Source organism: Pipistrellus hanaki (genome assembly GCF_964339955.1).
Source record: "Pipistrellus hanaki genome assembly, chromosome: X".
Classification (NCBI taxonomy): Eukaryota; Metazoa; Chordata; class Mammalia; order Chiroptera; family Vespertilionidae; genus Pipistrellus; species Pipistrellus hanaki.
The window spans coordinates 70,660,615-70,687,973 of record NC_140524.1 but is presented as its reverse complement, the minus strand read 5'-3'; the positions used below and the strand labels follow the sequence as shown (position 1 = coordinate 70,687,973).

Below are 27,359 nucleotides of genomic sequence, written 5' to 3'. Positions count from 1 at the left end.
TGATGAATTTTGATATATCTGTATAGTCTTGTTACCACCACACAGATCAAGTTATAGAAATTTCTACCACCCTCAAAAGTTCTCTTGGTCTCTTTCCAGTTAATAGCCATTCTGACCCCCAGAAAAAACCACTATTTTGGCTTCTATTGCTATAGATTATTTTCATGTTTTCTTGAACGTTGTATTAATAGTATAATACAACAGTATGTACTGTTTTATGTTTGTCTTCTTTTGCTTAACATAAATAGTTTTGAGATTCATTCACTTTGTTATATTTTTATGATTATTTGACCTTTTTTGCCATATTTATTTCATAAAAGTCCTCCAGGAGAGTTTAAAAGTTGCAAGTTGTTCTATAATAATAATAATAATAATAATAACAACAACAACAACATTATATACATCGTACTTGATCCATATTGGTTTTTGAATTAAAAATCTCAAATTACATGATACCTTAAATGTCATTTATCTAGTTTCATAGATCCTTAATGTGTTTAACATGTATTTTTTTTAAATGTTAGAAGATTACCTTTATTTGGTTCTACTGTCGTTATTATACTTAGGGGCAGATTATTCATTGAAATTTGGATCCTTCTTTCAAAATGTGAACCTGTAGTTAATATGTTCACACTGAATAAAGTTACTCCCCTTATCAATATAGACCTGGCTGGAGAAACTTACTTAATTCAGCAATACATTATTCATCTTAAAATTTAGCTCAGTTGGGAGAAATATTCTCTCTAGGAGAGTATACTAGTATCTGTTCCTACTGAAATGGTGGTATGTGTGCCTTGGTCCAATGGGATAATCTCAAATAAGCTGTAAGTTTAAGAAAGAATTATGTCTATTTATTTTTTAAAATGTTTTTATTGATTTTAGGGGGAAGGAGAGAGAGAAATATCAATTGGCTGGCTACTTCTTGCATGCCCCCTGCTGGGAATTGAGCCTGAAACTCAGTCATGTGCCCTAACCAGGAATTGAACCAGTGATCTCTTAGTGCATGGGTTGATGCTCAACCACTGAGCTACACTGGCCAGGCTATTTATCTCTTTTGATGGAGGTTTAACAGAATGCAGTAGGCGGTAAGCTGACTAAATTAAATATTGCTATGACCTAGCCTTAGTTTCCTTTATTTGTAAAATGGGGATGATAAAGTACTTTAATACTGAAATACTGTTAAGAAAACAATTGTATTAACACAATTTTACTAAATTAAGGTAAACCAATACTATAAAGTTCTTACATTTAAGGAAATGATGACTTACATTTGAGAAGATGCCTGTCACTGTGTAAGTGCTAATCAGATGTTGTATTGCAATTCAACCCTCACCTGTGTGCTTTTTTTCTATTTGTAATTATAGGCTAAAATTCTACGGTTACTAGCCACTGTTTATTTGGATTGGAATGAAAGAGAATATTATGATAAAGCTCTCAGTGCTGTAAACCTAGCAAACAAGGTATGTGGTTTTTATTTTTGAATATTAGATTCATTAATTTTTTAAACTTTGATTCACATTTTGAAATACAGTTTAGACACTTGTTTTAGTATCCTTAGGATTTTTTAAACAACAGATTATTAACAATCTTTTTTTACAGCACAGAAAGGAAAAATAAAATATACGCCATTGACAGAAAATATTTTTGAAAAAGTATTCTTTTGTATGAAACAGAAAGGCTTCTCCCTCTGCTGTGAGTTTTTAGGATAAAGAAGGAAATGATAAGATAGGCAGATGATGGAATTTAGTTTAAAAACCAACACCCTGACAGTGAAGGCAGGCAAGGAAGAAAGAAAGAAGAAAATGGCAGTTGAGAAAGCCAACCCACAGTGTGGGCCACCACTGTGAATCTGGTTAAATGCAGTATTTCACTTATGCATTCAACAAGTAATTTTGAGTACCTCATGTGTCCTGAGCTGAGTGTGGGGGGGATTGATGAGGAAAATCAGTCTTGGTGGTAGGGGGCAATGAGTGCTTAACACATCTATTGCAGGAGGTTGTTGGACCAGCACCAAAGTTTGTGGGGAGTGGGCAAAGAAGACTTCCTGGATTAATTAGAGTGGATGGAGGGTGGCAGGCTGCCCATATGGTGTTCCAGGCAGAGGTAACAGCATGTGCAAAGTCTTAGCAAGAGAGATCACCTCAGGGAATCAGGGAATAGAAACAAGTTCCCTTAAAGCCACCAAAGTTCATTCAGTCAAGAAAAATCAAAAGCAGAGTACATAGATATAAAGTGAGTAAATTGGACTAGCAAGACCATTAAACAGTAGTCTGCCAGTGCCTTCCCATGGGAAAGAGAAGGCACTGGCAGTCTTTATATAGAGAGGCTGGAGGAGAAGCAGAAAGCCTGAGGAGCTGCTGTGGACAAGCTCAGCTTCCTTGCTGGCATGGTCATTTTGGAGAAGAGAGATTCTAGACTTGGCCAACTGGGTCTTGCAGTCATGGGTGTGGGGAGATGGCCTCTACCTTGCATTGAATCCTTTTCAGGAGGCTTTGGCACCTGCTGTGCCCTCTGCCTGGAATTCTCATCCCCTGAGTCTGCACGATCCTCATTCTCTCCCTACAGCCCTCACCCTTCAGAATGCAGTTCTGGCCACACTTCCTCAGGAATGTCTCTTCTGTCCAATACCACCCTGAAATACATCAACTCATGGATGGTCTATGCACCAGACTTCCACCTTATGATTTTATATCTATTTGTGTGGATTAAAAAAACAGAGTATCTCTCCTGGTAGATTGTAAGCTCAATGAAGGAAGCAACCAAGGCTGGTTTTGCCCATTCCTACATCCCCATTACCTACAGTCAACATCATACACAATGGCACATAATAGGAGCTCAATAAATATTAACAGCTAGACCATATCAGACAATATTAACCATCTGGGACCTATAAAGTGGCAATTTCATATGATTTGTCCTAATATTAATTGAATGAAGGAATGAATTTGAGTTTTTCTGAATACTATCTACTATAACATGGGGTCAGTACAAGGAGGGCCCACTTTGGGCCTGTTCAAAGGGCAGGTTTTTTTTCCTGAAATTATAAAGAGCTGAGTATTTGGTTCCTGGTCATGGTTTGGACTTGAGCAGCGCTTCTCACACTTCCATGTGCAATGGGAGCCCATAGGGATTTTGTTAATGTGCAGACTCTGACTCAGTAGGTCTAGAGTGGGGCCTGAGATTCTACAATTATAGCAGGCCCCGGGGTGATGCCTATTGGAAGGCAGCCAGAGGAAGGGAGGCCAAAACGCAGACTTGGAGTCGGTAAGTGAAGGTCCTCTATGCCTCCCCAAAGTGTTCCCACCAAGGTTCCTTCCTCTTTTCTTTCTCTGCCAGTATGAATTCAGAAATTCATTTGCAAAGAAATGGGATTTTAGGTCATTTCCATAGTATCTGGAAAAAAAAGTTGAGCAGCTGTCACATATAAATAAAAACTTTCCAGATCACTGAAATATAGTTCTCCATGTTTCCCAAGCTGTTTTTCTTTTCATTGTTATTGGTGGAAATGTTTCAAATTAATGTTATTAAGCCAAAACCGGTTTGGCTCAGTAGATAGAGCGTCGGCCTGTGGACTGAAAGGTCCCAGGTTCAATTCTGGTCAAGGGCATGTACCTTGCTTGAGGGCACATCCCCGGTAGGGGGTGTGCAGGAGGCAGCTGATCGATGTTTCTCTCTCATCAATGTTTCTCTCTATCCCTCTTCCTTCCTCTCTATAAAAGATCAATGAAATATATATATATATATATATATATATATATATATATATATATATATAATTTTAAAGTATATATATTTTATCGATTTTTCACAGAGAGGAAGGGAGAGGGATAGATATCTAGAAACACCGATGAGAGAGAAATATTGACCAGCTGCCTCCTGCACACCCCCTACCGGGGATGTGCCCACAACCAATGTACATGCCCTTGACCAGAATCAAACACGGGACCTTTCAGTCCTCAGACTGATGCTCTATCCACTGAGCCAAACCGGTTTCAGCTGAAATATATATTTTTAAAATGAATGTTATTAAACACTATCTTGCCTTCTTCAACAGAGTAAATTGGACAGAATCTGAAAACAAAAAAATTGGTTTTTTTCAGCTCATGCTCATATGTGCTTGCATTATGTACATACATATGAATTCATGTGCATATATATCTATATACTCCTCGACAAGAAACATTGATAGTCAGGCTGATGACCATTTAAAAAGATATTCAATTAGGATCAACATGTTTTATACAGTAAGGGAATTAAATATACTGATACATTTTATAAAGAGTTTTATTAAACAAAACTGAAGTATGAAAACAAATAGTTCAATTAACCAAAAGTACTGAATTTCCCAAACACACCATGTACTTGAATTTACATTTTGTGAACTTTATGTTATGTAGATAGTGTTATTTAATGCTGAAAAACTTTTTAATATTAAAGTTTTTAAAATTTAAAAATATTATTAGACATTAAAATTTTTAAAAGTTTTTTTTTTAATTTGCTAAGATTCAAGTTTGAGTAAAAAACAGGGACCAAGAGAACTAAGATTTTATATGCCTTCTTGCTAGCATATCTCTTTGTTCCCCGGAATCAAAATTTGCAGTTTTCTTTGTTTAAAATATATTTTTATTGATTTCAGAGAGGCAGGGAGAGAGAGAGAGATAGAAACATCAATGGTGAGAGAGAATCATTGATCATGCCTCCTGCATGCCCCCAACTGGGGATCGAGCAGGCAACACAGACATGTGCCCTTTATCGGAATCAAACTGACTAGGGCAGAAGTTACAGTTTTCATAGTGACAATTGTTCACCTGCATTTCTCCTAACATATCCCATAATAAACTTTTTAGCATTTTTTTCCTCCAGTATACTCATGCACTGCTGAATGACAGGGATACATTCTGAGAAATAGGCAGTTTCATCATACTAGCTTCATAGAGTGTGCTTCCACAAATCTAGATGGTATAGCCTACCTAGGTTGTGTGGTACAGCCTATTGCTCCTAGGCTACAAATCTGTACAGCCTGTTACTGTACTGAATACTGTAGGCAACACATAGTAAATATTTGTATATCTAAAGATAGAGAAGGCATAGTAAAATACAATATAAAGATATAAAAATGTATATCTGTATGGGGTACTCAGCATATTCGTAAGACTGGAAATTGCTCTGTGTGAGTCAGTGAGTGAGTGGTGAGTAAATGTGAAGGCCTAGGACATTATGCCACTATAGACACTTATAAACACTATACACTTACTAGTAGGCTACACTAAATTTATAAAACAATTCAAGTTTAAGTGAAGTTCAAGATAAAGTGATACCATCAAAAGATGTAGTAACCATGAGATGTGTAAGGCTGCCAACAGAACAATACTATTTTACAGCAAACTTTATAAGTAGAAAGAGTAACCTCTAAAATAATGGTAAACAGTATAATTAATATATAAACTAGTAACATAATCACATATCATTATCAAGAATTATGTACCATACATAATTGTATTTGTAGCACAGTAGGTTGTTTAGACCATCATCACCACAAACATGTGAGGAATACATTGCACTATGATCTTAAGAAGGCTACAATAAGAATTTTCAGCTTCATTATAATCTTACTAGAGGCACGGTGCACGAAATTCGTGCAATGGGGGTGGGGAGTGCCCCTCAGCCCAGCCTGCACCCTCTCCAATCTGGAACACCTCGGGAATATCCAACTGCCGTTTAGTCCCTCTCACAATCTGGGACTGCTAGCTCCTAACCACTCGCCTGCCGCCTGCCTGCCTGATTGCCCCTAACTGCTTCTGTCTTTCAGCCTGATTGCCCCTTAACCGTTCCCCTGCTAATTGACCATCACTCCAATACACAAGATGGCCACCACCATGTGGTCAAAGATATCTGCCCTCATGTGAATACAGGATGGCCACCACAATATGACCAGCAGGGGAGGGCAGTTGTGGGTGATCAGTCCAGCAGAGGAGGGCAGTTGGAGGGACCAGGCCTGCAAGGGAGGGCAGTTGGGGACAATCAGGCCTGCAGGGGAGGGCATTTGGGGGTTACCAGGTCAGCAGGGTAGGGCACTTAGGGGCAACCAGGCCTTCAGGGGAGGACAGTTTGAGGTGACCAGGCTGGCAAGGGAGGGCATTTGGGGGCAACTAGGTTGGCAGGGGAGAGCAGTTTGGGTGACCAGACCAGCAGGGGAGGGCATTTAGGGGTGACCAGGCTCGCAGGGGAGGGCAGTTAGGAGCAATCAGGCCATCAGGGGAGGGCAGTTAGGGGCAATCAGGCCATCAGGGGAGGGCAGTTAGGGGCAATCAGGCTGGTAGGGGAGCAGTTAGGTGTTTATCAGGCTGGCAGGGGAGTGGTTAGGGGGTGATCAGGCTGGTAGGCAGAAGCGGTTAGGGGCAATCAGGCAGGCAGGCAGGCAGGCAAGTGGTTGGGAGCCAGCAGTCCTGGATTGTGAGAAGGAAGTCCTAGATTGGAGAGGGTGCAGGCTGGGCTGAAGGACACTGTTCCCCTGTGCATGAATTTCGTGCACCAGGCCTCTAGTTAGGATAATATTGGCCTTATAAAAAGGAGTGTTCCTTCTTCTTGGATTTTTAAAAATAGTTTCAGGAGTATAGATATCCTTCTTCTTTGAATGTTTGATAAAACTCCCCTGTGAAGGCATCCAGACCTAGGCTTTTATTTGCTGTGAATATTTTGATTACTGCTTTTATTTCCTCAGCTGTAATTGGCATATGTAGGTTTTCTGACTCTTCCTGATTTTGAGATGTAGTATTTTGAGATGTAGTATTTTTCTAGGAATTTGTCCCCATTTCATCCACATTGTCCAGCATCTTAGCATGTGCTTGTTCATAGTATTTTCTTACAATCCTAGGTATTTCTGTAGTAACAGTGGATAGTTCTCTAGGTTCATTTCTGATTTTATTTATTTTCATCCTCTATTTTTGTTTCTTGATGAGTCTGGCTAACGGTTCATCAATTTTGTTTATCTTTTCAAAGAACCAGCTCTTGGTTTCATTGGTTTTTCTTGTTATTGTTATTTTTGTTTTTGTTTTAGTTTCTATGTCATTTATTTTTGCTCTCATCTTTTCTTTGTTTTTTTATTGCTTAAGGCATTATATATCTTTCCTTATCACCCCGATACCCTCCAACCCCCCACTCATGCCCTCAGCCCCCTGATGTCTATATCCATTGGTTAGGCTTATATACATGCACACAAGTCCTTTGGTTGATCTCTCCCCCTTAACCCCACCCTTCCATACCTTCCCTCTGAGGTTTGATGATCTAATTAATGATTCTCTGTCTCTAGAACTGTTTTTGTTCATCAGTTTATGTTTCATTATATTCCACAAATGAGTGAGATCATGTGATATTTATCTTTCTCTGCCTGGCTTATTTCACTTAGCATAATGCTCACCAGTTCCATCCAAGCTGTTGCAAATGCTAAGAATTCCTTCTTTTTACTGCTGCGTCGTATTCCATTGTGTAGATGTACCACAGGTTTTTTTTTTTTCTCTTTTCTTTTCTTTCTTTTTCCTTCTTGTGTCTTACTCCTAATAGACATAGGGAAAGAACAAGAAAAAAAAATTGAAGTCTGGACATTTCTGATTAACATTTGGGGGCACCTACTGTGGCTACCACTTGTAAATATTTACAATCATAAACTTATGTCTCAAGCTATCACCCCAACACATGCCAAAGCTATAAAAATACTGTTTACAACTTTAAGGATTTCCTCCACTATCCCCCAGATTTCTTGCTCTACAGAAGTGGCATAAATATAAAAAACACAAATATTGTGTTATATAAAAAATAAAGAATAAAAACTGGAGGTATGTATGTGACGAAGGCAGGGTAAAGTTAAAAATGTTCAGTCCTGTTACAAATGTCTGAACGTAATTCACATGGTTTTGGCCTTGGCCACAGGCCCTGTCTCCTGCTCATACTCAATCTCCACATAGGCTTGTTTCCTCCGCAGAAGTCCTTTCAAGGATGTTTTGCCTTTGAGTTTGGCTTCAAGGGCCTTTTCTTCTTGCTCACTGGAGGATTTCTCTCCCTAATTTTCATCACTGTTGGCATCCAGTTTGTCCATATCCTCAAAGTCACTTATGTCACTGTCATCCACTTTATTCGCTTCCACAAACTCTTTTCCCCACATCTTTCTCATCATCTTCATCTTCTTTTTCTTCAGCATCTGAAGAGTCACTCCCTGCCTCCTGCTGTTCCAGAGCCTTGTCAAAGGCATGAATGGGGAAGTTGTAGATGTCGCCATAGGTATCTTGTTTAACTCTCTCCAGCAATTTCTTTTCAATAGCATTATCCAGCTGAGCCGCTATTAATGTCTTTTCCTCTCTTATTTTTTCTTTCCGCTTCACCTTCTTACTCAAAGGACCAAGTTTCCTCTGTTGCTTTAGTGTAAGTTTTTTAATTTGAAATAGGTACTGGGTGACCTTGCTGAATCTCTGCTTACACTTGTGTCGAATGAAATGGGGCCAGCAAATTAGATTTTCATCTATTTGCTCCAGTGCTTTCTCATAGTTTTTATGAAGCCGGACCCATTCCCAGAGCCACCTACGAAAAGCTGCTTGTTCTATCATCTTCATATAAAGGAAGCACTGTCCTTTCTCTTCTTTAATAGTGGCATACTGTTTGCCAGGGGACAGGATGACCAGTTACGCAGGCCAGTCAGTCTGTATTCATTTCTGCAAAAGCTCTTTGTCTTGGTTCTTATCTTTTTTATTTTATTATTTTTTTAAATATATTTTATTGATTTTTCACAGAGAGGAAGGGAGAGAGATAGAGAGCCAGAAACGTCAATGAGAGAGAAACATCGACCGCAGCCAACGTACATGCCCTTGACCGGAATCGAACCCGGGACCGTTCAGCCTGCAGACCGACGCTCTACCACTGAGCCAAACTGGCTTCGGCTTGGTTCTTATCTTGAAGGGACAAAATTGCTTTTTTCCTAGAGTATCCCAGATAACATAATTGGACTGCATGGTGCTGGCAATTCAGCCTACGAAGCTGGCCAGATCCAGAAGCAACCAGGCTTCTTCCAGTGACTCACTTCCGGAATACTTAGTCTTGCCCACCTGGAGAGCTCCTGTGTCTCAAACTCACACACAGTGCCGCCTGGCATTGGGATGTGCATGGTCTCCTTCCCGGCCCCCTCTCTATCCACACTTCACCACGTACTCAAGTCCCACTGGGCTTACCTTGGCTTGACTAGGGCTTAGACTTGGCTTCTGGCACAGAGCAGCCCACTGAGAAAGCTCTGACTTTAGGAGTGTGGAGCTGAGAGTGTCCAGCAAGGCCCTTGTTCCCAGCCTTCTGGGTGCCGGGCCCTACTGTCAGGTCAGGGCTACTTTGCTTTTACTCCTTTGCCCAATGAATTAATGTACCACAGTTTTTAAATCCACTCATCTGCTGATGGGCACTTAGGCTATTTCCAAATCTCAGCTATGGTAAATTGTGCCGCTATGAGCATAGGGGTGCATATATCCTTTATGATTGGTGTTTCCAGTTTCTTGGGGTATATTCCTAGAAGTGGAATCACTGGGTCAAATGCGAGTTCCATTTTAAGTTTTTTGAGGAAACTCCACACGGTTCTCCACAGTGGCTGCACTAGTCTGCATTCCCACCAGCAGTGCACAAGGGTTCCTTTTTCTCCGCATCCTTGCCAACACTTGTCCTTTGTTGACTTATTGATGATAGCCATTCTGACAGGTGTGAGATATCTCATTGATGTTTTGATTTGCATCTCTCAGATAATTAGTGACTTTGAGCATGTTTTCATATGTCTGTTCGCCTTCCTTATGTTTTCTTTCGAAAAGTATCTATTTAGGTCCGTTGCCCATTTTTTGATTGGGTTATCTTTCTTTTGTTAAGTTGTATGAGTTCCTTGTAAATGTTGGAGATTAAACACTTAGGGGTGATAACATTGGCAAATATGTTCTCCCATACAGTGGGCTCTCTTGTTGTTTTGTTGATTTTTTTTTCTGTACAAAAGTTTTTTATTTTGATGTTGACCCATTTGTTTATTTTCTCTTTAGTTTCCATTGCCCTTGGAGCTGTATCGTTGAAGAAATTGCTTTGGCATATGTCTGAGATTTTGCTGCCTCTTAATTCCTCTATTATTTTTATGGTTTCCCATCTTATGTTTAAGTACTTTATGCATTTTGAGTTTATTTTTGTGTTTGGTGGTCTAGTTTCATTTTTTTTTTTTTTGCATGTATCTGTCCAATTTTCCCAACACTTTATTGAAGAGCCTGTGTTAACTCCATTGTATGCTCTTGACTTCTTGGTCAGATATTAATTGAGCATAGTAGTTTGAGTCTATTTCTGGGATCTTTATTCTATTCCATTGATCTATATGTCTGTTCTTATGCCAGTACCAGGCTGTTTTGAGAATAGTGGCTTTGTAATACAGATTTATATCTGTTATTGAGATTGTACCTACTTTTTTCTTCTTTCTCAGGATTGCTGTGGCTATTTTAGGTTGTTTTTCATTCCAGATGAATTTTTGGAGAGTTCATTCTAGGTCTGTGAAATATGCCATTGGTATTTTAATGGGGAATGCATTGAATCTGTAGATTGCTTTGGGTAGTATAGACATTTTAATGATGTTGATTTTACCAGTCCATGAACAAAGTCTGTTCTTCCATCAGTTTATGTCTTCCTCTATCTCTTTTTTCAGTGTCCTGTAGTTTTCAGAGTACAGGTCTTTTACCTCCTTAGTTAAGTTTATTCCTAGGTATCTTAATTTTTTTGGTGCAGTAGTAAATGGGATTGTTTTTTAGGCCTGTCTTTCTGTAAGTTCACTATTGATGTATAGAAATGTTATAGATTTTTTTCACGTTAATTTTGTATCATGCTACATTCCCTAATTTATTTATTAAGTCTACTAATTTTTTTTTATGGTGTCTTTAGGGCCATGCTCACCAAACCACGGCTCACAAGCCACATGCAGCTTGTTCTCACCAAAGGATCTAGGTGTCGAGTCATTCTGCTCTAGTCTTTATTATTTCCTTCCCTTTACTTATTCTGGGCTTTTCTTATTGTTCTCTTTCTAGACCTTTAAGTTGTAGGGTTAAATAATTTATTGTTGATTTTTCTTGTTTTTTGAGATAGGCCTGTCTTGCTATGAACCTCCCTCTCAGCATTGCTTTTGCTGTTTGCAGGAAGCCACCCATTGCTGATCCTATCATGAGAGTGTACAAAGTAACGCAGAAGGCCGATGGACCTTAGGTATTTGCTGGGCTAATACCAAGCACCACTGTTCTTTTTGATATTGCAATGCCTCGAAGCAATTTCCTGATCTAATAGTCTCAAATTAAATATTTACTGAACCTCACTGATCTTTATTGACCTTAGAGATGGTCTGTTTGCCACCTGTTTGGCATGCTTTACTGAGGGCAAGATATGTATTCTAAATTTGAATAAAAAGGAGTAAGGCCATGTTTCAGTGTGTCTCTCCAAGAGAGCTGTCTCTACCTGGTCCCCCATGCCTTTTAAATTTGTATTTCTTTTATAGTATTTTCATTTGTGCATCAGCCCCTCCTTCACATCCTGATCCCTAACCATGCAGGTCACAGCAGCTGCGTCTCAGAGATTTGGGATTGTTGTGTGTTTATTTGCCTTCGTTTCCAGGAAGTTTTTTATTTCTTCCTTGATCTCGTTGGTAACCCAGTCATCTTTTGTATATTTAGGTCCCCAGGTATTTGGGAGCATATATGTCTACCATGGTTATATCCACTTGTTGGATCAATTCCTTTAGTATTATGTAGTGACCTTTGTTGTCTATTATGGTGGCCTTCATTTTGAAGTCTATTTTGTCAGATATGAGTATTGCTAGGTATTCCAGATTTTTTTTCTTTTCTATTTGCATGGAAAGTTTTCTCTCCCTTCACTCTCATCATGTGTGTTTTTTACTTTTTATTTTCTATTCTGAGATGAGTGTTTTGTACTCAGCATATAGTTGGACATGTTTTGTATGTATTCAGCTATGCTATACCTTTTGATTTGATCATTTAATCCATTTACATTTAGGGTTATTATTGATAGGTACTTATTTATTGCCATTTTAATTGTGTATGCCTAGGTTTCACTCTGTTTTTATTCTTCTCTTTTTTTGTTGTCTGAGAAGCTTCTTATTTGACATCTATTTTGAATGTTAGCCCTGCTGGTTATAGTAATCTTGGTTTCACATTCTTTTTTTCCATTATGTTTTGTATTTCATGCCATTCCCTTCTGGACTATAGAGTTTCTGATGAGAAATCTGGTGTCAGGGAGCTCCTTTGTAGGTAACAGTTTAGTTTTCTCTTGCTGCCTTTAAGATTCATTCTTTGTCTTTAAATTTTGGCAGTTTAATTATTATGTGTTTGTTTGTGGGCCTGTATGAGTTCTTCTTGCTTGGGGTTCTCTATTGCTCCTGAACTTGTGTGACTTTTTCCTTTACCATGCTAGGGAAGTTTTCTGCCATTATTTCTTTAAACACGTTCTATATTCCTTTCTCCCTTTCTGTCTCTTTTGTCACACCTACTATTCTAATATTGTTATGTTTTACATTGTCCCAAAGCTCCCTTAATCTGTCCTCCTGTTTTTAATTGTTTGTTTTGTTTTGTCTTTTTGAGTGATTTTTTCAACCCTGACTTCTAATTCACTGATTTGATCCTCAGCTTCCCTAATCTGCTGTGTATTCCTTTCAATGTGTTCTTTATTTGTGCTAAGTCATTCTTTTCTTTTAAATTTAATAAATCTTTAATGTTCAGATTATTACAATTGTTTCTCTTTTTCCCCCATAGCTCTCCTCCACCAGGTTCCTACCTCACCCTCTTCCCTTACCTTCCCCCACTGTCTTCATCCATAGGTATACACTTTTTGTCCAGTCTCTTCCCGCACCCCAGTCCCCTTTCTCCTTGAGAATTGTCAGTCCACTCCCTTTCTATGCCCCTCATACTATTATATTCACCAGTTAATACTCTTCATCAGATTTTTTATTCCCTTGGTTTTTAGATTCACTTGTTGATAGATACGTATTTGTTGTTCATAATTTTTATCTTTATCTTTTTCTTCTTCTTCCCCTTCTTAAAGAATACCTTTCAGCATTTCATATAATACTGGTTTGTTGGTGGTGAAGTCCTTTATCTTTTTCTTATCTATGAAGCTCTTTATCTGACCTTCCATTCTGAATGATAGCTTTGCTGGGTAGAGTAATCTTGGTTGTAGGTTCTTGTTATTCATCACTTTGAATGTTTCTTGCCATTTCTGTCTGACCTGCATAGTTACTGTTGAGAAATCAGCTGACAGTCATATGGCTGCTCTCTTGTAGGTAACTAACTGTTTTTCTCTTGCTGCTTTTAAGATTCTCTCTTGTCTTTTGCTCTTGGAATTTTAATTATGATGTGTCTTGGTGTGGTCCTCTTTGGATTCCTTTTGTTTGGAGTTCTGTGTGCTTCCTGGACTTGTAAGTCTATTTCTTTTACCAGGTTGGGGAAATTTTTGGTCACTATTTCTTCAAATAGGTTTTCAGTATCTTTCTCTCTCTCTTCTTATGGGACCCCCCATAATTCTGATGTTGGTATACTTAAAGTTGTCCCAGAGGCTCCTTACACTATCTTCATATTTTTGGATTCTTTTTTCTTTTTGCTTTTCCAGAGGAGTCTTTTCTGCTTCTTTGTATTCCAGATCTTTGACTTGATTCTTGTGATCCTCTAGTCTGCTTTTAGGTCTCTATTATATTTTTTATTTCAGTCAGTGTCTGCTTAATTTCTAGGTGATCCTTTTTCATAACCTCAAGGTTCTTATTAAATTTATCAGCCTGTTCTAGGAAATTCTTGAAAAACTTTATAACTGTGGTTTAGAACTATATATCCAGGCACTTGCTTTCCTCCATTTCCTTCATTTGTGATCTGCCTCTTTGTCTCCACATTTTAGCTGCTACCCTGACTTGATGTAGTTGCTTTTCGTGCTAGGTTTTCTAGCAGGGACCAGTAGCTCAGCTTTCCCAATTATCTGAGGGGGACACTCTTGGTGTGCCCCTTTGTGGGCTGTGTGTACAGTCTTGTTGTAGTTAAGCCTAGATTGTTGTTAGTATCACTGGGAGGAGTTGACCTCCAGGCCAATTGACTGTGAGGATCAGCAGTGTCTCCACTGGGAGATCTTTTGTGCTCAGCTTGCAAGGGGCGGAGTTTCAGGGTGGAACAGACAGCCTTGGTTTTCTGTCAGCCCCGCTCTAAGAGGCCTCTGTGTCTCAGTATCCTTTGTCACTGGCTGCATACACTTCTGAGAGAAGTCTGCTCTTGAGTTTCGACTGCTGCCAGACAGTCAGTCCAGTTTCTCCCTGAATGAGTCTGGGTACCCAAAAGTTTTACCTAGAAGTAGATTTCAGTGCATTCAGGAAGTTTTGTTTCTCTTCCAAACGAGAAAGCTAGCTGCACGCTTGCTGCCCACCCGCTCCACGCGCCATGAGCCAGCGGCGTATTCAGTCACCTTCCCTTTCCATGCACAGGTCTCCGCACCTCTGTCCTTCACAGTTCCTTTGAGTATCAATGTCCTTTTCTCTTTCCTTCTACTTATAGTATTTCCACTCAGCCAGCTTTCTGGTGGTTCTGGACAATGTCTGCTCTGTCTTCCAGTTGCAGTTTTGAAATTTTTTTTTGTGAGGCAGCTGTAAAGGTGTTTACCTATGCTGTCATCTTGGTTTCTCTGCTAAGTCATTTTTTATTTCTGTTTTCACACTTACTATATACTTTCTCATGTTCTTGAGCATCTTTACCATGATTATTCTGAACTCTATATCAGATAAATTTCTTATATCTTTCATTTATTTTTTCTTCTGGATAATTCTTTTGTTTTTTCATTTTGGCATTGTTTTAGCTGCATATTTGGGTTCATGACTATGTATGATTTGACTTATATTTGGAATCATGTAGATCTGCTATGCCTCTCAATCTTTGGTTCAAGACAGTGTAAAATGCTGTATCTGACTAATTAGATCAGGGAAAGACTCAAAGTTTCCAGCGACTGCCTCTGTATACAGACTGATTAGGTTTTGTCTTGAATTGCCCTCTGGCAATTGCCCATGGTGTGGTAAGAGTTTTTTCAACAGAATGGGGCAATTGCATCTGCCTGGAAGCTAATTGTTGTTGTTTTTTTAAAATATATTTTATTGATTTTTGTACAGAGAGGAAGGGAGAGAGATAGAGAGTTAGAAACATTGATGAGAGAGAGTCATCGATCAGCTGCCTCTTGCACACCCCCCACTGGGGATATGCCCGCAACCAAGGTACATGCCCTTGACCGGAATCGAACCCGGGACCTTTTTCAGTCCCCACGCTGAAGCTCTATCCATTGAGCCAGACCGGTTTCGGCTGGAAGCTAATTGTTATTCTCACTCTCTACATGGTCCTGAGCAACTACGCACCATGGGGCAACGTTTTTTTCCAATAGGATGGGGTCAACTGTCTTCCCCTCAAGCAAGCCTGACTGTATAGCAAATATCTGCATGAGAAATATGACCTCCACAGCATGAGGGAATGACTCAGCACATGAAACCAGGATGTCTGGCTTCTGAGCTCTAACCTCAGGGCCCCCATTCCTGGCTTCTGCTCACACAACTCCAATCTACTCTGCCCTCCCTCTGCTGGAGCACAAGGTGGGTGGCTCCACATGGAATTTTGTGTGTCAGCCCTTTAAGCGGGTACCTATATTTCCAGCTGTCTCTCCCTGGTTAACAACAACTCTGCAGTTTTCACAGTCAGATATTATGTGGGTATTCTTCTCAGTTCTGGTGCTCTCTACTAGGGGGCCAAACTGAGGGATTAGACACAAGAATTTCCAGTGACAACCCCCCACAGCTGAGATATCTCTCTGGAACTTCATTTGCTGTCTGTGCAAGCCCAGCCAGCTCTTTTGCATCTCCACCCCTCCTAACAATCTCTGTGCGGTCTCCACTTTTGGTCTTTGGTTATCAGGGTTCTCTCCAGTGAGTCCTCCACTGATTATTGAGGAAGTTGTCCTCTATTTTAGTTGTAATTCCAGTTTTGTCCTGAGAGCAAGTCTGTGCACCATCCACTTACTCTGCCACCCTTTTTAATCTCTCAACATTTTTTTTTTGTTTTCATTTCAGTTGTATAGCATAATGGTTAGATAATCACATACTTTATAAAATGCTTGCCCTGATATTTCCACTTGGCACCATACATAGTTATTTCAATATTATTGACTATATTCACTATGCTGTATCTTACATTCCCATGACTATGTTGTGACTATCAATCTGTATTTCTTAATCATTTCAACTTTTCACCAATTTCCCCAAACTCTCCCCTAGGCAGCTGTCACTCTGTTTTCTGTATCTATCTTTGTTTCAATTTTGTATGTTTGTTAATATTGTTCTTTAGATTCCAAATATAACTCAAATCATATGGTATTTGTCTTTGTCTAATTGACTTATTTCATTTAGCATAATACCCTCTGTCTCCATCCATGCTGTCCTAAATGGTATGATTTTATTTTTTATGGTGAGTAATATTTAATTTTATATATATATATATATATATATATATATATATATATATATACCATAATTTTTTTTATCCACTCATCTATTGATGGGCATTTAGGTTGCTTCCATATTTTGGCTATTGTAAATAATGCTATAGTGAACACAGAGGTACATATATATTTTCAAATTGGTATTTTTACAGTTTTTAAAAAATATTTTTATTCATTTCAGAGACAAAGGGAGAAGGAGAGAGAGATGAAATATCAATGAAGAAAGAGAATCATTGATTGGCTGCCTCCTGCATGCCTCACACTTGGGATCGAGTCCACAATCTGGGAATATGTCCTAACTGGAATTGCTCAACCACTGAGCCACCCTGGATGGTCTTGAATTTTTATTTTGTTTGGATAAATACCCAGAAGTGGAATTGCTGGGTCATAAGGCAGTTCCATTTTTATTTTTTAAAGGAAACTCCATACTGTTTTCCAAAGTGGCTGCACCAATTTGCATTCCCCACTAACAGTGCATGAGGGTTTCCTTCATTCCACATCCAGCCACCACTTGTTCTTTGTTGACTTTTTATAATAAGTCAACTATGCTAACAAGTGTGAGGTAGTATCTCATTATGTTTTTGATTGTGTATTTCCCTGATGATTAACTATGTTGAGCATCTTTTTATATTTCTTTGAAGAATTGTTTCTTTATGTCCTATGGCCATTTTTTTTTAACCAGATTTTTAATTTATTTTTTATGTTTATGTTTTTAAAAAAATATATTTTATTGATTTTTTACAGAGAGGAAGGAAGAGGGATAGAGAGTTAGAAACATTGATGATAAAGAAACATTGATCAGCTACCTCCTGCACACCCCCTACTGGGGATGTGCCCACAACCAACATACATGCCCTTGACCAGAATCGAACCTGGGACCCTTGAGTCCACAGGCCTACGCTCTATCCACTGAGCCAATCCGGTTAAGGCTTTTTATGTTTATGTTATTGAGTTATTTAAGTTCCTTATATTGTGGATAGCTCTAAATGGATATATCATTTGGGAATATTTCCTTACATTCAGTAGGTTGTCTTTTCATTTTTTGATGGTTTTTGTTGTGCAAAAACTTTTTAGTTTGGTGAAGTCCCATTTTATTTTTCCTTTTGTTTTCCTTGCTAGAGAAAACATATTTTCAGTCAATAGGTCCTGCCCTTTTTTGTTAAATTTATTTTTATGTTCAATCAAACCTCATATCTTGAACATCTCCCACCTCAAAAAACTCAGTTCTAAACTAAGTCATTCACAGAAAAAAAATTCTCAGTTGTGGAACCAAACTTTGGTTTTTGAACTGACAACCCTTTTTCACACTGATACCTCAGCTTGACAAAATCGTTTCTCAGGTCACAAAGGAGAGGATGCTTTTGTTGTTGGGGATGTTAATGATTAATGCATTTTTAAAGTATCTGGTGATAATATTGCTAAGGGTATGAAAGAAACAATGGTCACAGGTAACTGAAGAGGTAGAAAAACTGTTGTTGTTTTGGATAAGTGAAAAGTAGTTAGCCAGTGACAACATTTCAGAGGCAGTGATATATGAACAAGCAAAATTGCTGTATAATAACCTGAAAGATAACCTTGGAATGAGTAGCTAGTAGCTGATAGTTCAATAAATTTAAGAAAATAATTGTTTATTTATAGATTAAACTGGAGGCCCAGTGCATGAAAATCATGCACTTGGGGAGGGGTCCCTCAAACCGGCCTGTGCCCTCTCTCAGTCTGGGACCCCTCAGGGGATGTCTGCCTTCTGGCACTTAGACATCCCTCTCACAGTCTTGTGCTCTTGTAGTTCAGGACCCCTTGCTCCTTACTACCTGCCTGCTGCAGAGGCAGGAGAGGCTCCTGCCACCACTGCTGTGCTCCTGAGCTGTGAGCCCAGCTTCTTGCTGAGCAGGGGGGAATGTTGCTCAACCAGAAGCAGGGATCATTGCTCCTTAGTGCTGGCCCCACCCCCTGCCAATTGGGGGCCAGGCTGGCCATGGGAAGGGGTTGTGGGAGGTTGAGGCACCATGGAGGCACCTGGAACTGTGCCACTGCCTCTCCAGCCACCTCTGTGGAAGGTGTGGTGCTGGGTCTGGGCCTGAACCCCCACCTTTATATTTTAAGGGGGGGGTATCTGGACCAGGTCTGCACCGCTGCTTTTCCAGGACCACCATGGCTGGCCTGGTGGTGCAGGCTTGCTGGCCCCACCCCCACCCTCTGGTTGTACCAGAAGGTTGTTCTGCCACCATCTAGTCTAATTAGCATATCAGCTCTTTATTATATAGGATAATACATTAGATATATACTGTATATAAGAATGATTAAAATTTAATAATTCTGTTTATTTTTAATATGCTTTTCTTGATTTTTTTAGAGAGAGAGGAAGGGAGAGGGCAAGAGATGGAAACATCAGTGAGAGAGAAATATCAATTGGCTGCCTCCCACAAGCCACCCACTGGGGATCAAGCCCACACTTGGGCATGTGCTGTGACGGGAAAATAAACCGGTGACCTCTTGGTGCAAGGGATGATGCTCAATCCACTGAGCTACTGTGGTTGGGCAATTTATATTATTTGTAATGGAAAAAAATGATTTGGTTTTCAAATTAAATTTGAAAACCAAGATTTCACTGTATTTTATTCTTTTAGATGCTATTATAAATGGAATTATTTCCTTAACTTCACTTGTGAATGGTTAATTGGTAGTATTTAGAAATACAGGTGATTTAAAAAATATTGTTTTTACACCATGGCCAGTGTTGTTTAATAGTTAGAGTGTCGTCCTGTGCACTGAAGGGTCTCAGGTTTGATTCCTGGCCCTGGTTGGGGGTGCTGCGTGCAGGTGGCAAACAATCTATGTGTGTCTTTTCCTTCCCCCTTCCCTTCCTCCTCCCTCTCTTCTTCTCCCTCTCCCTTCCCCACTCTCTTAGTTCTTCCCCCTTCCTCTTTCCTTTTCACGTTCTCTAAAAATCAATGGAAAAATATTGTGGTGAGGATTTACAAATAAAATAAAATAAAATATTGATGTTGCAAGTTTGCTGCTGAAATTTTTTTTTAGCTGTAATAGGTTTTTATTGGATCCCTTAGGACTTTCTAAATGCAAGATCATTTCATCTGCAAATAGAGGAGATAGTTTTACTTTTTCCTTCGAATCTGGTTGCCTTTTATCTCCTTTTCTTCCCTAATTGCCCTGTTGAGAATATTTATTCTAATGTTGAATTGAAGTGGCAAGAACGAACATTTTTTCTTGTTCCTGATCATAGTTGGAAAGCTTTTTGGCATTTCACCATTATGGCATGGTGTTAGTTGTGGGATATTTTAGATGCCCTTTATTAGGTTGAGGAAGTTTACCTTCTATTCCTAGCTTTTTGAGTATTGATACAACTAGTTTGAATAACAGTTTAACATTCCTTGATAAAGTTAAATCACCCAGCAACTTCACTCCTAGATATATATTTTGGAACAAAAATTCTTGCATTTGTATACTATGAGAAACGTACAGAAAGCTGATGCCAAAATTGCTCATACGTAATAGCAGTTGGGTTGAAAGCAACTTGTGTCCAAAGTAGGCCAGGTAAATAAATTGTCATACAATGTAATACTGTATAGAGTAGTCATTCTCAAACTTTAGCATTCAGAAATATTGACCAGATAGTCTATTAAAACACAATTCCCTTATTTACTACCTTATTAAGTAGGTATTAGAATTTATGTTGAAATGGAAACTTTTCATAATACAAATCAATAATAATGATTTTATACATTTTTCTAAAACCACCCACACATAATTTATTTGCTGGGCCTCATCGTCAGAATTTTTGCTTCAATAGGTTTGGGTGGGATCTGCATTTTTAACAAGTTCTCAGGTGATGTTGATGGGGACAATATGCTCTGAGGACTATAGAATAATGAAAACAAATAAATTACTTTCATGCACCCACATAAATGAATCTTAAAATCATGATAATGAATGAAGAAGCAAGTCACAGAAGAATTTGTATACATTATGATTCTGTTTGAATGAAGTTCAAATGCAGGTAAAACAAAACAATATAAAGAAGAGCAAGGGAATTGCTGCACAAAACTATTCAGATAGTTTACCTCTGTGGGTAAGTGAAGAGGATACAAATAGGCAAGTGTACATTGGAGGCCTTTAATGTGGTGAGTGTTCTTTCTTAACTTATGTAGTGAGTACATGGGTGTTTATTTTATTATTCTGTAAGGTAGATTTTCTATAATCATGTGTGTATATGAAGTACTTCTCAGTAACAAAATGGAAAAGTACTCTTTAGAACTTGCAGGAGAACTGGACAGCAGGATAATAGGCAGGCTGAAGGTAGAAAGAGCTTCACGGGATGCAGCATATTATAGTGGAAAGATTATGGCTTCTAGAGTCAGAGAAATCTGAATTCAAATTTCAGCCCTTCCACTTTGCAATTGTATGACTCCGGGTAAGTTACTCCATAGGGGCCTCACGTTCCTCATCTGCAAAACAATATTCACAGTACTTCCCTTGCAAATTTGTTATTCCTGTATCCTGTTTTCAAATAACTGTTTGGTAAAAAAGAAAACAAAAACAAAGCAAACAGAAACTTAAGGAAGAAGTGTGAAAAATGACAGTGAGAAAAATTACAGATATCACAAGGAGATTACTTGTGAATTTTGAAAGCTTAGTTTCAAGAGACAGTAAGGGTGGATACTACAGTGCAAATGATTATGGAAGTGCATAAATGAGGATACAATAAAAGAAAAGTATTGTCTATTCTCTGGAGTTGTTTGGTAAAGGAAATAAAGGAGAAAAACAATGTAACTTGTGTGAGTATCATAGACTAAAGGAAAACAGATCCTATCAAGATCTGGACAACATCAAAGGTAAGTGGTAATTGAGCCTAAGACATATTTGAACATGCCTAGTAGGAAAGGTAGTAATGGAATAGATTAAAATTTACAATTTTATTCTTTATTCTTTGTATTAATGCCATTTATATTTGCAAAACTTTTTAATACCAGTGCTTACTTTCTCTAACTTTCCATATTTAAGGTATCTCACACATGAATAGCAATAGTCTTCATGTAAAGGATAATTGATTTTTTATTGAGAAAAGTTCTATTCTGTGAACCTACATTGCACTTTTAATCTTAGCTAGCTATTTAAAGATGTACCCTGTCAGGAAAAAGTGGAACGAGGCTAGAGACCACAAATGGCTTAAGGCCAGCTAACAGGACTTGGAAAAACCATTCAGAATTCATTGTTATGAATGGTAAATATGACAGGCATATTCTATAGGAAAGACAGTATGTTTCCTATTTCATTCAACCATTGTTTGCAGAGTACTATGTCTGTTATTAAAATCTCACAGAAACCACATCCAATTATAATTGATTTTTTGGGTTTTGTTTACCAAGACAAGAATATGGCCTTATATTCATACAGTTTAAATGCTCGCCACTCAGTGGAAATGTTTACATGTTCTTTTCCTCATATCATTTCATTTAGATTGAATAAAATATTAGAAAATATCCCTAGGGATATACTAGATGTTATGATCTGATCTTTTATAGTTTTGATTTCCTTTTATCATGAGTCATCTTGCTGTGGTTGAATAAAACAGGCAATTACTTGAAAATGGTCTTTTATATTCCACAGTTTTAATGTAATTGTGATTTCTTTAAAATAGGAACATTTAAGTCCAGCTGGGCTTTTCTTGAAGATAAAAATCCTCTTGAAGGGCGAAACAGCTAATGAAGAACTCCTTGAAGGTATCACCTCTGTGTGTGAAGTGCAGTTCTTAAATTTAACTACTAATTTGTTGACTGTAAGATATCCTGTAGTATAATTTGATGGTGATTGAGTAGGAAAATGATCACATAAGAAAGGGAAAACATTGTTAGCCAAGAACAAAAAGAGAAAGGAGAGAACAGTAGCAAATTTAATAGGTAGTAAAAAAGAGCTGAATAAAAGCCATCAGTTTTCTTTTAGTCTGAAAGAGAATTGCAACTGCCCAACCCTTCTTAAGTTTTCTACTACAATGAAGAAAGATTACCTATTAACTGAAAAGCCTTGGTAATGTTGTGATTTTTATAATTACTTGTATAAACATTGTTATTTGTTTTTCAAAATTCTCAGGGGACTAGACTACACATCACAAAGTAAACATCCTGATATATAGCTGTGGGTATTTTGGCAAGTTACATAATTTCTCTGTACCTAATTTCTTCATCTTTGAAAGTGATATAATAATACTGTCTACTTCATTGTGTTGTTTCAAGAATCTTATGAGAAATGTATATAGAACACTTAGCACCATACCTAGTGTATGCTTAGTATGGAATAATAGTTATTATCATTGTTATTACTACTATATAGATGTATTAAATGAGGGGAACAAATATCTTTATGTACACTGGCCCTTTAAAAGTATTTCAATTATGTTTAGTCATAAAAATAACTTATTCTAAATTCTTTTAATGCATACATGCTTTACTTTTTTACTACATAAAAATATAGTTGTACTATAGAGCTGCATTATTATTACTATATAAAATTATGTTAGGCCCAGCTGGAGTGGGTCTAACCGGAGTTAGGCCTAAATCAGGAGGTCACAGTTTGATTCCTGGTCAGGATACAAGCCTAGGTTGCTGGCTTGATCCCCAGTGTGGAGTGTGCAGGAGGCAGCTAATCAATGATTCTCTCTCATTATTGACGTTTCTATGAGGCATGGTGGCAACCATGCTTGGGTATAAATTGCTGTTTAATATTTTAATCCTGCTGTTTAGCTTCTGTAATTATTTGCTTGCTAAAACAATAGAAACATTACTTTGATTTTCTGAACTTATGTATGCTATCCCAATCGGTTGAATACTCCATTGATGATGGTTTGAATATCCCATTGATTGTGACCTCACTGGTTATGGAAACACATTCTTCTTGAAACCAAGACAGCTCAATTACCCTAAACTGTCTCAGTAGCTACAGATAATTCATTCTGGTTGACACAGTGGTCCCGGAATCTGGACGGCACAATTATTCTAAATTGCCTCGGTGACCCCAGATAATGTGTTTCTGTTGATTCAATGATCCTTAGACCCAAAACTATAGATAACTAATTTGCTTAATTTTGCTTCTGTAACTGCTTTGTGCTAATGAGGTTCTTCATTCCAAGACCAAAGATGTAATTGATACCTTTGTGATATTCTGCATAGAAGCCAGATGTGGCGAGCTTTTGGGGACTGCGAGATCTGGAGCTTTTGCCCCTCGCATGCCGCCGGCCTTTAATAAATGACTGCATAATTCGACTTCTTGAGGCGTCCTTTGTAAGATTTGGGGTACAATGCAACACTGTTTCTCCCTCTCTCTTCCTTTCTGACATCAATAAAAATATTAAAAATAAAATTATATTGGTATAATAACTTATTATCCAATTAGTAACAATTTGTAATAAATAGACCAACAATCATATTTGGAAGTAGCTCTAACTTTAGTGCTAATGTGGTAATGCTGAAACTTTTTTTGACCTCTAGAACATTAACCAATCACTAAGAGACCTCAGAAGCTGAAATGTACAGAGGGTTCTATATCTCTAGGTTTTCATCTCAGAATACACAGGGTGAAAAATATTAGGAACCAGGAAGACAACTCTACTTTGTTTGCACTAAGGGAATAAACAAACCAACTAACGAATTAAAGGCATAGGCTTACTCAAACTAATGCAGTGTGGGAAGACCAGAGAGATTACTGGAGTCACCCAGTTGTGAAGTCGATTAATTTTGGACTAGATTTCCTGACTACAGTTTTTATCAAAATGTATATAAGAAACAGAGTTTAAAGTGAAATTATTCTTTATTCCCAGATTGTTTTACTTAACTCAATACTAGATACTGTTGATATTCAGACTAATGAAGTTACAATTTCAGAGTACAAATTAGGAGAATTCCCTGACTCTTAAGTTTTCCATAGTTTAAAATAATAAACTTATCTTTTGTTTTGTTTTATTGAGAGAATGTATGAAACTTGGATTTTTATTGTCTGTTCATTTCTTTACTAGTGAAAGTATTTTACTCTTAACATGGTCAACCAAAGTGCTGGCATTAGAATTTTACTGGTATTTTTTGTTATAGAAAAAAAATTTTTTTAAACGTGGCACATACCTGAAGGAAGTTTTTGGTAAATACTAAAAATATGCATAGTCCATCATCTACTGGAATATAAGCTCCTTAACAGCATGGATTTTGTATTTTGTCCACTGTTGGCTAGCACCAAGCACACTGGCTTTACAGTGCATACTCAGAATATATTTTTCTTTTTATTGTTATCATCTGCACTGCTTTTAATATCTTTGCTAATAAGCATTTTCACATATTTACATCAGATGACTTCAGAAATACAATTTCTGAGATATAAGAAATAATAATAGTGGCAGTCATTTATTTTAAAAAATATATTTTTATTGATCTCAGAGAGGCAGAGAGAGCAAGAGATCCGCTGCCTCTGTCATGCCCAACTGAGGATTAAGCCTGCAACCTGGGCATGTGCCCTGAATAGGAATAGAATCATGACCTCAGAGTTCATAGGTTAACCATTGAACCACACTTTCCAGACTGCAGCTGTCATTTATTTATTGAATGCTTACTAAGTGCTAGGTGCTTTGCTATGTAATTTACATATATCATCTCATGTAACTCAGTCACAACCAAGATTGGTGGTGATATAATCCGCATTTTACAGATGACAAAACTAAGGTGTAGAAAATTTGTGTAACTTGCCTATGGCCACACAGGTGACAAGTTGTTTCAAATATAGGCCTTTCTGAGTTCACATGTCAAGCTCTTAATCACTGTGTTCTTAGCATATAGTATTGCCAAATTGCTTTTCAAAAGTTACTTTCTCATATATTTTAGAGTGCCTGTTTCACTATATTTTCTTTAGCATTGTATTTTATTACTTCATTAAAAGATTTTGATAAATTTTAGGTAAAACATGATATATGGAAAATATTTGGAAAGTAGATTTTGAACAGAGAAAAATTATTGAAAATAGCTAAGCTTCCTCATAAATGAAACTGACATGATTATTTCTTTTTTTTCTCTTTGTTAGCTTGCATAGAAATACTACACCTTGACGTGTCTTTGGACATCTGTATGAGCATTACTAAACTGCTGATGGATACTGAAAGGTACAGAATAATTGATTTTCTTTTCTCTAAAGACTAAAATTTTTCTAAGATTTCTATGAACACATATTGAATCTATATCTATCTATCTATCTATCTATCTATCTATCTATCTATCTATCTCCATACATACAGAAAACAATATTTACCATTGTGCTGATCAAATTAGAAGATGAAATTGCTTGTTTAATTGTTTAAAAAATCAATAGTCACGTTAATTTTAAAATTTATACCGTATTTTCTGGCATATAAGACGACCCCCCTAATTTTACAGTTAAAACATAGGTTTAGGCCTATATTCGCTGTATAAGACTGCCCCCAACTTCCGAGGCAACACCAGTTCTTTTTTTAATAGACCGCCTCTCTGACTCTGGCCAATCTGAGCAGGCTTTTTTTCGTTTCAAAAGTCGTCTTATATGCCGGAAAATATAGTATTTAAATTTTTTAAATAAAATGAAAAAGAAATAAAATAATCATGACTATAAAATAGGAGTTAGACTAGGTTAACTTGCAGGTCAGCGTTAAGTGGAACAGGAAGATATGAGCAAGTATAGTTCTGCAAGTGATATAACTTTCTGGCACTATCTTCATGGGATCATTAATGTTAAAAGGGACCTTACCTTACTTATAGGCCTCTTAGTGGTTCTCAAACATCAGTGTGCATCAGAATTACTGGGGAATAAGCACTTAAAAAGATGCTCAATATCATTAGGGAATGCGAATCAAAACCACAGGGATATGTAAATCAAAACCACAATGAGAAACCACACTCACTAGGATGGCTGGAATAAAAAACAGAAGCCCTGGTTGGTGTGGCTCAGGTGGTTGGAGTGTCATCCCATCCAGGTCAGGGCACATCCCCAGATTGTATGTAATTGTAACTTTCATAAACTGCTGGTAGTAATGTAAAATGGTGCAGCAGCTCTGGAAACAGTCAGAATTAGATATTTATCTACCATTGACCCAGTTACTCAACGCTTGAGTTAAACATATGTCCGTACAAATAGGAATGCTCATAGCAGCATTCTTTTTAATACTAAAATATGGAATTCTTAATACTAAAATGTGGAATCAACCAAAATGTCTATTAACTAATTGAATAGATAAACAAAATGTGATACACTCATACCATGGAGTACTATTTGACTTTTATAAAAAGAAACAGAGTACTGATACATGTTATAATATGGATGAACCTTAAAAACATTATGCTAAGCTAAAGAAGTTGGCTACAAAGACCACATGTTGTCATTCCATTTATATATGTTTAGAATAGCACATTTATAGAGTAATAAAGTAGATTAGTGGTTGCCTAGGGCTGTGAGAGATGGGAAAAATAGGGAGTGACTGCTAATGGGTATTAGAGTTTCTTGTTGGTTTGATGAAAATGTTCTGAAGTTGGGTGGTGGATGCACAACTCTGAGGATATACTAAAAATCATTGAATTGTATATATATATATATATATATATATATATATATATATATATATACACAATTGTTTAATTGATTTGAGAGAGAGAGAGAGAGAGAGAGAGAGAGAGAGAGAGAGAGAGAGAGAGAAACATTGATTTGTTATCCCACTTATTTGTGCATTCATTGGTTAATTCTTGTATGTGCCCTAAACGGGTCTGGGAGGGTTCCAAATTCAGGAG

The 27,359-nt window shown here is 37.7% G+C and overlaps 1 protein-coding gene and 1 pseudogene across 2 annotated transcripts in view; one reads left to right on the top strand and one right to left on the bottom strand.

Annotated features, from left to right (window-relative positions):
• TEX11 (testis expressed 11) overlaps window positions 1-27,359 on the top strand; it is a gene marked incomplete at its 5' end in the record, with an annotated part of 308,295 nt that overhangs the window by 121,463 nt on the left and 159,473 nt on the right. Inside the window, 3 exons of the mRNA XM_084869541.1 lie at window positions 1,365-1,460; window positions 22,214-22,295; window positions 25,630-25,708. Coding sequence (XP_084725667.1) covers window positions 1,365-1,460; window positions 22,214-22,295; window positions 25,630-25,708 — 257 coding nt within the window. The remainder of the gene's footprint in view (window positions 1-1,364; window positions 1,461-22,213; window positions 22,296-25,629; window positions 25,709-27,359) is intronic.
• On the bottom strand, window positions 7,625-8,999 carry LOC311614659 (protein MAK16 homolog; annotated as a pseudogene). Its single transcript has 2 exons — window positions 8,940-8,999; window positions 7,625-8,731 (listed from the first exon to the last, which is right to left on the bottom strand). The product of its transcript is annotated as a protein MAK16 homolog (transcript).